At 34.8% G+C, this 15,394-nt stretch overlaps 1 protein-coding gene across 10 annotated transcripts in view; it reads right to left on the bottom strand.

Annotated features, from left to right (window-relative positions):
- PCDH15 (protocadherin related 15) overlaps nt 1-15,394 on the bottom strand; it is an 800,695-nt gene that overhangs the window by 130,511 nt on the left and 654,790 nt on the right. For all 10 annotated transcript variants that reach the window (XM_058543433.1, XM_058543426.1, XM_058543425.1 and 7 more), the window contains one exon: nt 262-371. In XM_058543433.1, coding sequence (XP_058399416.1) covers nt 262-371 — 110 coding nt within the window. The remainder of the gene's footprint in view (nt 1-261; nt 372-15,394) is intronic.

Below are 15,394 nucleotides of genomic sequence, written 5' to 3'. Positions count from 1 at the left end.
CACATACAGCAGCTAGAAGGATGTGCAACTATGACATACAACTATCTACGGGGGCTTTGGGGAGAAAAAGGGAAAAAAAGGAGGAGGATTGGCAATGGATATTAGCTCAGAGCTGGTCTTCCTCAGCAAAAAAAGAGGAGGATTAGCACAGATGTTAGCTCAGGGCTGATCGCTCTCACAAAAAAAAAAAAAAAAATGAAATTAATTCCAAATCCAAGTTTATTGGTTTACGGTGAAAACACAGACTAAATCTCTACTCACCCTCTTCATTTCCTGAAACAATGGAGTACACAATACTCTGATTGATGGCCGCAGCAGAAATCACACCAACCATAGTCCCTCTGGTTGCAAGTTCACTTACTGGAGGAGGTCTACAGGTTTAGAGAAGATGATTAATTTTTTATTGTCCAGTTTGCCATGATGGAGTTTTGAATTTAATAATAGAATGTGTTAGTTTATGTGTTCATGTGTTTATTTGAATAAAACTATTTTCTGAACTTTTTAAGGAAGTACCACTTTAAGACTCCAGCTCTAACAAATTATGTTCAAAATCATGCAAATGCTCTTTTTAAGAATGTCCTGTCACCTACATTGTTTTTAATTTAAGATGGAATACTACTATTTTCTTATTTTCCAAATGTCATACAAAATTCTTTTCACTTGTCTCTAAAGCATCTTATGGACTGAAAGCAATAAATGGATACAATTTGCTACCTCAACTTGCTCAAGTAAAATGTTGATCTTGTGTTGTTGATGTTAACATATTTAAGCAAATTGCTTCCAAATGTCTTTTTCTTGCTCTATTGTAAAGCTCTAAATGTACTAAAAATATTTGACTGAATGGCATCACAAAATTCACATTTCTTTTGAATTCACTTATTTTGCTTGACGGTAGCCGCATTATGTCTCCAGCGATATGATATTCACTTAATTTCAAAAGTATATTGTCAACAACACATTATCCCATTCTCAAAATCTCAATTTTGTTATACAATATTGATCACTGTAACTAGGCTATCTTACCTTTATCTTCATAAATTAATGCAAGTAATCTCACTTTTATAATTCACAGATGTTTACAGTATCCAGCTCCTAAAGATTTATAAAATTATTAAATGTAAGCTTTAAAAAACATCTCTGAGTCTTTTTGTAGTCTAGCCAATCTATCTAACCCATCTGCTTTCTATAAGCTTTTGCCTCTTTTCTTAAACTGATAAGAAAATCCTATTGCCATTTCTTTCACATGGTCTTTTTCTTTCAATATGTACCTTTTTAATATTATCCCTCATTTTTATCTTCATCTTCTCAGTTCTTCTAATCTAGATTACATTGTGGAATTATATTGTGCCTTCATTGAAGCCTTTTATAACAAATCCTAAGCTAAAAATATAGTCTGAAAAATTAATTACATACAACCTTTCATAAACTTCTTGTCCAAATTGTTATTTTCTTTGCCACTGTAGTCCATATATTTGATTAAGTTACCTAAATGTAAAGTGGCCTGTCTTACAGACAGCACCTAATGGTGGTCCATATATTCATTGCATATTCAATAACTATTTCTTGATAAAGAATAAGAACTAATCTGTCTAATTTTTTAATGAAAATTATAAAATATATATATACATATATATGTATGTATTTTACTCCCCTGTATCTTTTCTGCTTTCTTTGGTTAACGCATCCAGATATTGCTTTAAATAACCACACATCCTCCATTCTCAGTGCAAGTGGTTTGAGCAGGGCTGACCTGGTCCCCAGGGTATATGGATAGACATATTACCCATCTCTGGTCCATGAGGGCACTTTATCCTCTTTGCTCAGTGTTCATGTGGTAAATGTTTCACATAAAGCCAATGAAAATCTTGCCCAGGAATTTTACTGTAACTATTAGAAAAAAAGATGGGATTTTTGGCTAGAATTTAAATGTTTGTACCTTATGAAAGGTTCTTATTGTTAATGATGCCAACACAAATGAAATAACTAAAGGTTGAAAATAGACCTTGTACACTTTGACTAATATTCTAAATGTTGCTATTCTTTAAGCTGGTAAGCTCATCATTTCAGGTACTGAAAAAACAAATTCTCTTCTATTTCTCCTTTATCTAGGATTTCTATCACTTCCAATCAAAAGAGTCTCAACTAATTTAAAAAAAAACATGTTGAGACTAGAAAAAGATACAATTGCTATGTAGATATTTCTTAAGTAAGATATCTGAGATAACACAATTATATTCTATAAGCAATTTATTTAGTCATTGTCACAGCATCAGTTCAGTGAAATAAAGATGCCTTTGATAACCTTGAACTGAAAATAGTAGTCTACCACAAAAAGGAAAGCACTTACAAAAGTGACACTAAGCTTGGTTTTGATGGACTATTTTTGATTATGAATAGATAAATTTTTGTACATATTTTAGATTATAAAATGACATTATGACAATTTGCTGTTTGTCACATTGCTTAGTGGTTGCTCATGGTGATTGTGAAATCAAAAACCTGGAAACAGTTAAAATCAGAAAGCTATGGAAACACAATAGTCTCTAAATGGCTCTCAATGATCTCCCCCTTCTGGTATTCCCACCTTTGTGTGTTCCTCTTCTCTTGCAAGAGGGCCAAACGGTAACTTGTTTCTAACCAATATGATTCGGCAAAGTAGATAGAATGTCACCTTAGTGATTATGTTACATAAGATTATAACTTGTAACTTCATTCCTAGTAGCAGACTCTAACTATCCCCCTTGCTGGATTTAATGAAGTAAGTGGACATATAGAGTTGTCCAGGTGGCAAGATACTGAAGGTGATGTCTGACCAACAGCAAGGAACTGAGGCTGTCAATTACCAACATCCCGCAAGTAACTGAATCCTACCAACAACCACATAAGCTTAGAACTGGACCCTTCTCTAGTCAAGCTTCAGTTGAGACTCTAGCCCTGGCTAACACCTTGATTCAAACCTGTGTGAGACTATGAAATAGAAAACACAGGTAACCAATCCTGACCTACAGAAACTTCAAGATGATATATATGTTGTTTTAACTCATCAAGTTTGTGTTAATATTGTGTTGCAATAGATAACTAATATGTATGACTTGAATGTTAAGAGTAATGAATTGTTAACTAAAGACAGATCAAATTGGATACAACTTAAGTTTGATATAAGAAAACATATGTTAGTCATATTCTCGAATAATTTTCATAAACTGAATTTCTTTTTTGTGGAAGTAAATATTGCTTAAATTGTTTACTTGTCTATCTTTTCGCTACATAAGAGCTAAATTTTATACTTTTCATAATGAATTTTTTCTTAATCTTTATAAAGTACAGAAATAAGAAGTCTGCAGTTAATGTACCTTCAGCTTTAACATTAGGAAAATGCCATCTTGTATTTTAATTTTAAAAATAATATTTAATGGGTATTTCTGTACAATCAGGATGGAAATGATTAATACTGGAAAAAGTAACTGACACAATTTAAGAAGGAATTTAAGTCCTATGCATATCACTAAAAGCATTTAAAATTCTATTTGTTAGTAAATGTTTAAAACAGATTTACTTCTCGACAAAATATCTCCTCATTAACCTTTGTCTTAATTGTTCCCACACACTTCTTTCTACCACAATCAAAACATACTATAAAAATGCAATTTTCTCCTGGCTGGAATTAAATGAACCTCTATGATAATGAGCATTAGATTACAAAATTTCAATTCTTTCCTATTTATTGCCAGGCAGGACTCATTTTATTTTTGTTTTATGCCCTGGAAAATATCAGTTACATGATTGGGGCAAATTACATATTCCCTTTGGAGTCACATATAACTTAAATACAAAATGAAGGAGTTGGTGTACATCAGGATTCATAAAATCAGATGACAGAGAGGACAGAAAGATAACAAAATTGAATAAAATGGACTGGGCATAAATTAATAGCAAAAGAGTGGAAGTAAGTAATTGGATACTGCATGCTCTATATAAGAAGGGTAACTACTATGCAATAATGCAAGTCCAGAGTGATTTTAAAATGGAAAAAGGAAATTCAAATTTTTATGCGAATTCTATGAACTTTTACACTTTGGCAACCAATGGGAATTTATTTTTTAAAGCATCATCTGACTCAGTTTGATTTATGGGCTGACAGCTTATGATTTTTTAGAGTAAACTATCCATAAGGTATTTTCCAGTTCTATCATTGTGAGTCTGATATAATGTGATTTATCATTCCTTCATTCCTCTCTGTTGAGCACAATCAAAACCTATTGATTAATTTCAGAAGCAAAGAATTATGGCCAAATAAAGCATCCTCAGAAGGCTTTTTTTTTTTTAACAAATCTTTCTTTTGCTAGTAATTCATATAGTTACAATTCATCTATTTTATAATAAGAATGCCTCATTATCCTTCTTCCAATTTACCTTTTTAACATCTAATTCAAAACAAATAGTTGTTGGGTGTCTGAAATTCAAGAATTCTACTTTTTAAAGCTAGCTTTACTGCCAAGATAATTGAAAAGAAGCACTCTCACAATAAAAGAGACACTTGAAAGAGACAGGGCTCAATAGTGGAACTACACAGCTTTACTGATGAAGCATAAGAGTCAAGAGATCAACTGGATTCCCGTTTCCTAGAAGTGAATTGCTAAAGGAAATGGTTTTATTTTTAACAGATAGCAACGTCGCACACTGGAGCAATGGATGGTTTCATGTTTTTAAAATGCTTCAGGAAGGGCCTTCACCAGAACTTCTTTCACAAGTCTTGATCTGAGTTTGATGCCCACGTGTCCTGATGTATCCCTGATGGCACCACTGGCTCCTATTTATCCCCCAAGGGGAACCCTTTGGGCTTTATCGGACATTTTAAACAAAACCCACACATTTTGACTAAAATTCCAAAATCACCTAAACTAACACTTAAATAGAGCCTACATAATATTTCAATTAAAAAATCTGTTATGATAGATATCAAATTTAAGTTTTATTAGTTCATTGTCTTACTGTTTGCATTGTCCTCACCTCCCCTAAATTTTACATGTAAAACAGCTGCAAATTTTTTTAAATTAATAGACTTTGTTTTAGAGCAGTTTTAGGTTTATAGAAAAATTGAACAGAAGGTATAGAGTTGCTATAGGTGCCCCTCACCCCCAGTTTCCCCTATTATTAACATCTTGCATTAGTGTGGTCCATTTATCACAATTGGTGAACCAATATTGATACGTAATTAACTAAAGTCCATAGTTTACATGAGGCTTCATTCTTCATGTTGTATAGTTCTAAGGGTTTGAACAGATGTATAATATCATTTATCTACCATTACAGTATCATATAGCATAGTTTCCGTGACCCAAAAATCTCCTGTTCTTCCCCTATTCATCTCTCCTTTCCCCTGAACTCCTGGCAACCACTGATTTTTTTACTGTCTGTATACGTTTACCTTTTCCAGAATGTCATATAGTTGGAATCTTATGGTGTGTAGACTGACTTCTTTCTTTAGCAATATGTGCTTAAACTTCCCCCATGTCTCGTTTGTGGCTTGATACTTTTTATTGCTGAATCATATTACCTTGTATGGATGTACTGCAAACAGTTGCATTTTAGTAGGAAGAAAATTTATCAAAAGAACTCCAAATCTGTTGTTTAAAATTTTATCTTTGCAGAGAGAGTAAGTGTGACCCAGAAAAGTTAACTGCTGCAGAATTTAAATGCAAAATACATACAACATAATTTTCTTATGGATATATAAACTAATTCATAGATATCTGTTTAACATTTCAAATTGATTTTTTAAAAATATAGATTACAATAAATCCCTCTCAATTAAATACTTTTTAACACATCTGAGTCATCTGAATAATGAGTATACTAAAATAACAGAATTTGCAGTTTCCAAATGTTAGACCCAGTTTTTACAGTATAAATATAGAAGAAACAATTATTCTACAATTTAAAATCTACTTTTACTGTTGGGTTCAAGAAGGAACAATAAAAGTAAATGTTATATGTGTTGCGTAAAGCTCCTAATTATTTTAAACGCTGTGCAGTCTAGGATATAAAAGTGTTTGTAAATAGATGCTATAAAATTTCACTGGGATTCAATCTGGCTCTACTGCTTTCTTTCTACTGAGAAACAAATCTAATTTATTTTGACATGTTTGAATTCAATATATTTGCAAATCAGTACCAATTAAGGAACTGTTTTTATATCTGCTATGAGGGAATTTAATGAAAATGGGAAGGAAAAAAACACCCACTGGAACTCCTATTATTTGTAACCTTGGAGTAATTGCATCAGGGTGATCTAATTTTACATATTTAACCAAGAAAAACAGTTTAAAATAGACATGAATCAGGAGAGAGAAGCCAGCTTTCCCAGAATTCTTAGGATAGATTGTAAATAAGAAAATTAATAAAGGACCAAATGGGTAGACACTGTTTTTTACATCTTTTCCAAAGTGTGCTTACTATTGTTAGGAGCTTTGCTTCTACACAGGTTCATGAAGTCACCTCATGTTGAAGACAAGAAAACCGAAGCCTTGATTAGTAAACAATTTCTCAGGTTCAGAAAACTATTTGGAAGCTAAATCTGCAACCTAGGGTTTGAGTGTTTGTTTGTTTCATCTATTGTTCTTATTAATAGAGTTTATCTAATCTCTCTTAGTCATTGGCTCTCAAACTTTAAAATCTTAAGATTTAGCTGAAGAACTTATTAAAATTTTCAGACTTGCTGGATCATGTTTAAAGATTCTGATTTAGTAGGTCTATGGGGTCAGACCCAGGAATTATATTTGTAAAAGGTTCCCAGGTGATTCAGATAGTAGGAGTTTGAAAATCACAATAGACTTCTCGCTTCCTGCTGCCCTCCTCCTTCTCTTTTCTCCCTTACTCTACTCACCTAGCTTTAGTCCTTAAACTTACAGCAATGGATGTCCTTTCACCAGACTAGAATTAAGCTAAGAACACTCTCTTCTGATTCTAACAGACGTGAGTTTGAATTCTGGCTCTCCTACTTACTAACTACGTGACCTTGAAAAAATTCTTAGTGTCCCTGATGTTATTTCTTTACCTGTAAAATGGGGACATTATTTATTTTAGAAGATTACTGAGTGTATCAAAGGACATAAAGTGTACAAAAAGCTTTCCTTATGCCTAACATGTAGTAGGTACTTCCTAAATTATAGCTATTACTAACACATTATTTTATAAGCTCTACTTCTGGAAGTTTAGCTTAAATGTAATGATATGTAAGTTTGTCTCATAGACAGTAGGAACAATAAGAAATAAAACTTGAATACTTTTTTTTTTTTTTTTTGGTGAGGAAGATCAGCCCTGAGGTAACATCTGCCAATCCTCCTCTTTTTTCCTGAGGAAGACTGGCCCTGGGCTAACATTCGCACCCCTCTTCCTCCACTTTATATGGGACACCGCCACAGCATGGCTTGCCAAGTGTTATGTCGGTATGCGCCCGGGATCTGAACCAGCAAACCCCGGGCCGCCACAGCAGAAGGCACGCACTTAACCACTTGCACCACTGGGCCGGCCCCAAAACTTGAATGCTTTTAATAAGTAATATCTATCTTGGCTAATGTTGTAGATTATGTTTTATGCACTCTGATTTACCCTTTCTAGTTCTCAATCATACATCAATTTTACATCTGAAATGGGGATAATATTTTTCTCTTTGCTATTTTTACAGCTTTAAATCCATAGACTTTTTTTGGCTTCATTCAAAAACAACTACCATGGGGTAAGATTGTTATAGGTAAAGGTTGGCTCTGAGACTTAAAAACAACAACAAAATCACTTAAAATCCAATTATTTAATCATGGAGTTTTACTCATTCATTTAATAAGTATTTATTGAACACATACCATGTGCCTGGCATCCACTAAGCAATAAAGATACAAAGACAAGATTGTGCACTCTTGGAGCTTATAGCCTCATAGGCAAACCAGACAGTTGTGTAAACAATTATAGTAAAATGTGGTAAATGCATTAATACCAGATGCCTGGTTAAAAGTTCAATAGTAGACATGGTAAGCACCATTTATATTTTATGTTTCCCAAATACCCACCAACTAACTGTGAGTGGAATCAGGGGGCTTCATGGTTTGATGGAATGGCTAGACCAGGCATATTCATTTCTGGCTGATTAATTTACTTACTAAAAATAGGCTCTGATGTAGCTATTTATATACTTAGTAATGATTTCTGAGAAAACAGTTCTGTATTTTGGCTCATTTACCTATAAGAGTGGTTCTTCTTTCCTTTATAGATGAATTTGAAAATTTGGGTTTTTTGAAGGGCATGACAGTAAACTTTTTAAGCAGGATATCCAATGCTTTTATTGGTTATTTTCTATTGATTAGACTAGACTAGATTCTATGCCTCCAGTTCTGAAATAATCATATAAAGATGAGAAATCACCATAGAATCTGAAAATATATTTGTGTAGTCATACAAATATCATCAAAACAGAGAAAAAAGATACTTAGGTAGAGCATTTGATATTTCAGTTCAATTCTACTTTAACAGTTGTATGAATGTACTACCTCAAAAAGAGCATAATAAAAATAGACATTCAAGGTCTGCCAGAATTTTTAGGAAAAAAAAGAGATAAATGATTTTTCCATTAAGTGTTATTCATACCCTGGAAAGATAGTAAACACTTGCAATCATGCTATCTATGGAGGAGGATATATAGTTCGTATTCAATACTTTCAGAGAGATAAATTCATCAGTATTTTAGGGACTATTTCATTTCCATTTAAATTTTTGCTAAAGAAGATGCAACTAATACATTATTTCTAGATTTAGTTTTTATTATGATAACTATAAACAAAATTCTTCCCCCTGCACAATCACTTGATTATTAAGCCAAAGACGATGAAGCAATAAAAAGGAAAAAAATAGTTTTTTTCTTTAAATATTTTAAATATGAAATACTGCAAGCATAATTAAAATAAGAAGTTACTATAAGATATATATCTCTCTCTAGATTTAACTAATTTTTAAATATATTTTGTATTTACTTTAAAAAAATTATGGAAACCATCAACAAAATGAAAAGGCAACCTATGGAATGGGAAAAAATTTTTACAAACCATATATCTGATGAGAGGTTAATATCCAAAATGTATAAAGAATGCATACAACTCAATAGCAAAAAACCAAGCAATTTGATTGAAAAATGGGCAGAGGAACTGAAGTGACATCTTTCCAAAGAAGACATACAGATGGCCAAGGGGTATGTGATAAGGTGGTCAACCTCACTAGTCACCAGAAAAATGCAAATCAAAGCCATAACGAGATATCACCTAACTCATGTTAGAATGGCCATCATCAAAAAGAGAAAAGATAACAAGTGTTAACAAGGATGTGTAGAAAAGGGAACCTTTGTACATTATTGGTGGAAATGTAAATGGGTGCAGCCACTATGGAAAAAATAAAAAAAAAAAAGAGTATGGAACTTCCTCAAAAAATGAAAAACAGAGCTACCATATGGTCCAGTAATTCCACTTCTGGATATATGTCTGAAGGAAATGAAATCACTAACTCAAAGAGACATCTGCACCCCCGTGTTCATTACAGCACTATTTACAGTAGCCAAGACCTGGAAACAACCTAAGTGTCCACAGATGGATGAATGGACAAAGAAAATGTGGTATATCTATCTATCTATATAGATACAGATATAGATATATTATATAATGGAATATATATATTATTCAACCATAAAAAAGAAGAAAGTCCTGCAATTTGTGACAACATGGATGGACCTGGAGGGCATTATGCTAAGTGAAATAAGTCAGGCAGAGAAAGAAAAATATTGTATGATATTACTTATATGTTGAATCTAAAAAAAAAAACAAAACTCACAGAAACAGAAAACAGATTGGTGGTTGCCAGAGATGGAGGATGGGGGGTGGGGGAACTGGGTGAAGGTGGTTAAAAGGTTTAAACTTCGAGTTATGAGATAAGTTGTGGGGATGTAATGTACAGGATGATAACTATAGTTAACAATACTATATTGTATATTTGAAAGTTGCTAAGAGAGTAGATCTTTTTTTGTGTGTGTGTGTGAGGAAGATCAGCCCTGAGCTAACATCCATGCCAATCCTCCTCTTTTTGCTGAGGAAGACCGGCTCTGAGCTAACATCTATTGCCAATCCTCCTCCTTTTTTTTTTCCTCTTTCTCTCCAAAGCCCCAGTAGATAGTTGTATGTCATAGTTGTACATCCTTCTAGTTGCTAAGAGAGTAGATCTTAAAAGTTTTCATCACAAGACAAAAATTGTAACTATATGAGGTGATGGATGTTAACTAAACTTATTATAGTGATCATTTCATAATACACATATATATCAAATCATTATGTTGTATACTTTAAATGAATACAATGTTATATGTCAATTATATCTCAACAAAACTGGAAAAAAATTACATCTAGATATCCCCTACTCAGTGCCTTTATCCATACTCAATCCCTAGTTGTTAAGCTTTGAGAAAAGTTTAAAAAGCCTGAGAGGTTGTTTCGAAAAAGACGAGTTAGTATTGAAATTTGTCCATAAATATGGCAATTTATTATTTAGAATCCATTAGCTAAAGATTTTGAGTGTTCATTTACCAAAAACAGATTCACTGTGCTTACTATGCCTGATTGGCAATTTAATTTTTTCTCTTTTTTCTGTATAATACCTACTTGATACGTTGAGAAATGAAAATAAAGAAATAAGATAATCATGTAAAACCTCTTAATCCTGGAATTAATTTTTTAAAATCTGAGGTGTAAATGGTATGAAAGTAGAAATAAATTATGCCAACATTTTGAATAGATTTAAAAAAAAATTGCTAGTTTTTATGTCATCATTCATAATGTGACATTTTTCCCAATGAAATATTTGCATAAGATTTTTACTTTTCTAGTCTATCTTTTCTTCCACTTTTTGCTGAAGAAGATAAGAGACGATTGGCATGGTGTGATGGATTAAAATTAGACAAAATTTCTTTGCACTTCCTCCCATCCAGAGGTGGAGTTTATTTTCCCTCCCCTTGTATCTAGGTTATTTCTGCTGTTGCTTTGACTGATAGAATGAGATGAAAGTGACATTGTAGCTTCAATCCAAATGAAGCCTTGTAGCTTCAGTTTTCACATACATGGAAAGAAAGTTGCTCTGAGACTGCATGGGAAGAATTCCAGTGTAGCCAATTTAAGTATGAAAAACCACGGGGAAAACCACATGGAGAGAAAGGCCAGGCCATCCCAGTCACTCCAGCTGCATGATAATGCCCAGGTGAGATTAGTTCACCCAACTCACAGTATCTTCAGAAAATATAAATTGTTTTTGTCTTTAGTCACTAGGTTTTGGGATAAATAATAGATAGAAAAATTGAGTCATAGAAATGGGGTACTGCCATAGCAAAAACCTAAAACACACAGCATTTGTTTGGGCAGGCAATGGCCGGAAAATCAGTGAGAAGGCTGTTAATGGAAGCTGGACAAACTGTTAGTGGAGGCTGTAAAGGTGATGAGAAAATAGTTATTCAAGGCTAGAAAGATGGCAACCTTTGTTTCACAGTTGCAAAACAATTAGCAAAATTGTCCTCTATAGTAACTTCAAAGAGATGAACTTGTGAACTAATGAACTTGTGGATCTGGTTAAGCAGATTTCCAGAGAGAATGCCTAAAGGGTCTACTGGTTTCTTCTAGCTGCACATAATGAGGTATAAAAAAAAAAAAGGAGAGGGGTCGGCCCCATGGCTTAGTTGTTAGCTTCGGCGTGCTCCACTTCAGCGGCCTGGTTTTGCAGGTTTGGTTCTGGGGTGAGGACTTAGACCACTCATCAGTGGCCATGCTGTGGCGGTGAACCACATACAAAATAGAGGAAGACTGGCACAGATGTTAGCTCAGGGCTAATTTTCCTCACCAAAAAAAAAAAAAAAAAAGGAGAGATGATTAAGATCATCTACTATGGCTCTCTTGTTCCATCATTGTATTTTAGGCAGGTATCTTATTTTTAGTTCACAGGTATTTTAATCAAGAAGAGTTGCACCCAAGGAATATCATCCACATCTGGATTTGATTTAAATGATGTGATCTTGAAGTTTAAATGTGATGCCATAATGGGATAAAACTTTTGGAGATTCTAAGAGCCTAACTGATTTTGTTTGTTTGTTCCTTTGTTTTTGTATGTGGGAGGAATATAAATAATTGTGGACACAAGTGGACACACTTTTGGTTGTAGGGGAAGATGGGAAGATTTGCCCTAAGCTAACATCTGTTGCTAATCTTCCTCCTTTTTTCTTCCTTTCCACCCCCCAAAGCCCCAGTACATAGTTGTGTATAGTTGCAAATTCTTCTGGTTCTTCTATGTGACCCACGACTACAACATGGCTACTGACAGACGAGTGGTGTGATTCCGTGCCCAGGAACCAATCCCAGACCACTGAAGTGGAGCACGCAGAACTTTATCTGCTAGGCCATCACAGCTGGCTCAGGACACACATTTTTTTTGTTCCTTCTATCAGGAAATGGGGTCTATTTTCCCCCTCTTTGAATTTGGGCTGTTCCTGTGAATGCTTTGATCAGTAAAATGTGTGTGGGGTGTGTGCGTTGGGGATGGGGGGTAACACTGTGTGACTTTGAGCCTCAAACTCAAGGAGCCCTGAGGCCTCTACTCTATCCTGAGGCTGCATGTGAAGTCACCTGGTCTAGCCTCCTTGAGGATGAAAGGCCACATTAGGAGAGAGGCCTGGCCATTTCCACAAATCTCAACCACCATGTCACCCACCAGCTAAACGTGTATTCACCGAGCCTTAAAATTCTCCTCAGCTTGACTACCTTGTGGACAGGCTCCTTCCTGACTCTAGGTCCCAGACCCGCCTTTTCTTAGAGTATTTACTTTCAAAAACTCACAATTTAAATTCTTTCTCTGCACCTTGGAGATATACATCTTTCAAAAAGCCTCTTGCCAATTTTATAACCCAGGAATGTGTTTCTTAAGGATCTGAGAGCCATGACTTTGGCACGTGAAGGAAAATAGAGCCCTATTTCCTGGTTTCTGTGGGAGAGCAGGAGCCTAACTTTGGTGGGTATCTTGCTCCCGCTGTAAAATGACCTCCATCCATGAAGAGAGGAGAAAGTTTACTTTCCCCTTGGGTAAAGCCAATTAGCAAACACAGATGGCCTATGATCCCCCACCCCAGCTCTTTTTTTTTAAATTATTTTATTGAGGTCATATTGGTTTATAACATTGTGTAATTTCAGGTGTACATTATTATAGATCAGTTTCTGTATAGACTGCATTGTGCTCACCACCAATAGTCTAGTTTTCATCCTTCTCGATACATACGTGCCCCTTTACCCATTTCACCACCCCCCCTTCCCTTCTGGTAACCACTGATCTGTTCTCTTTATCCATGTGTTTATCTTCCACATATAAATGAAATCATATGGTGTTTGTCTTTCTCTGTCTGGCTTGTCTCACTTAACATAATACCCTCAAGGTCCACCCATGTTGTTGCAAATGGGACAATTTTGTCTTTTTTACAGCTGAGTAGTATTCCACTATATATGTGTGAGTGTGTGTGTGTATATATATACATATATATATTTACCACATTTTCTTTATCCATTCATCTGTTGAAGGGCACCTGGGTTGCTTCCATCTGTTGGCTATTGTGAATAATGCTACAGTGAAGATAGGGATGCATAAATCTCTTTGCATTGTTGATTTCATGTTCTTTGGATAAATACCCAGTAGTGGGATAGCTGGATCGTATGGTATTTCTGTTTTTAATTTTTTGAGAAATCTCCATACTGTTTTCCATAGTGGCTAGACCCCACCCCAGCTCTTAACAACTCTCCAGCCCTTCGTTTCAGCATAGTTGACTCAGACAGTGGTTCTGGCCTCACTCCCCTATTGAAATCGCCTTGAATGAATTTTTTCTTTCCTGTTAAAATTTGTCTGGTGCATTTTTTGCTTTGACAATACCACAAGTGGCAGCAGAAGTACTGTCCTGCCAACCCCCAGAATCATAAGAAATAGTAAATTATTGTTGTTTTAAGCTGTTAAATTTGGAAGGAGAGTTTTGCAGCAAAAGATAACTGATACACACAGGAAAAATCCCACATTAAATAAAACTCTGGTCATAAATATCGGTCCAGTAGTCACCAAGCTTTTATAGGATACCTATCATGAGCAAAGTACTGCATGTAGAGGTACCGATGACCATATGATTCAGTTTACCTGTGACAGTCCTTCTTTATGCCCATCACCTTGGCTTAATTATTAAAGAGTACCCTTGTTTACCCCCAAAAGTGCCCTGCTTTGGACAATAATACATAATCTTAACTACAGTAAACACCATGTGGATATAGTAAAGCAGAAAATTTAGCCCTCTCACTTAAGAAATTTGTTTTATTTAGTGAGACAAAATATATACACAATCAAAAGTTTGGTTCCTTTTGTTATGAATTACACATTGTTTAGCATTAATATACTAATTCCTGCTTTCCTTTGTTTGCAATTGTCTGAGGTATCTTTTCCTATCACTCTATTTCCGTGTGTGTGATTTTGGCTTAAATATATGGTTTAATGGCATAGAACCATGTGTGAAAAGTTTATCAGAAATAAAATGCAGTATTAAAAAAGGATGAAGTAAATGACGCAGCTATTAAGCACCAGACGAATGTGGAGAGGAATAACTTCACCACTATAAATTGGTCATAAAAATGCCATGATTGTGAATCAGCGTTTAAATTGTGTAAAAATCTATTTTCTGTGTGGAATGTGGAAGCACAGAGGGCTCTTCCATAAAGAGCCTCTACTTATATCGTCTGTCTAACACCACTCAGTGTCCTCAAATTTCTCTGTGATAATGAACAACGTCTTTAATATGGCTCATAAGTACCTTCACAGTCCAAGGCTACCTGTCCTCTAGGCTCAACACCAACCGCTCTCTCCCAGAGATCTCCATGCTCGGTACTACATTCTACAATTTTCCTCCCTCTGAGACTTTACGTATGCTACTCTCTCTAACACACAATCTTCCCCTGATTAATTCCTTAGGTTTCCACTTTAATATTGCTTTGTCTGGGAGATTTTCTTATGGGTCTCATCTATTTCTCTTCTTCACTACTATCCCTATTCTAGGCCAAACTGTCATTGTTCTTTGCTTAAAATACTACAGTCTTCTTCTGACCAGTCCATACTCATCCACTTTGACTCCTTTCCCATCTGACTTCCAGAGTGGTCAGTCATCCATATAAAGTTCACGTCTACTTACATCTTTATAGTCTAAGCTTCCTCAGCCCACTACACGCTCACCATGTTTCAGTGGTTTCACAGCATTCATAGGATAAAACTCAAATCTTACTATGCCCCAAATTTCTGCCTCATCTTA

This window comes from Diceros bicornis, chromosome 6 (assembly GCF_020826845.1).
Source record: "Diceros bicornis minor isolate mBicDic1 chromosome 6, mDicBic1.mat.cur, whole genome shotgun sequence".
NCBI classification, from domain to species: domain Eukaryota; kingdom Metazoa; phylum Chordata; class Mammalia; order Perissodactyla; family Rhinocerotidae; genus Diceros; species Diceros bicornis.
This window is presented reverse-complemented; position numbering and strand designations above follow the sequence as displayed.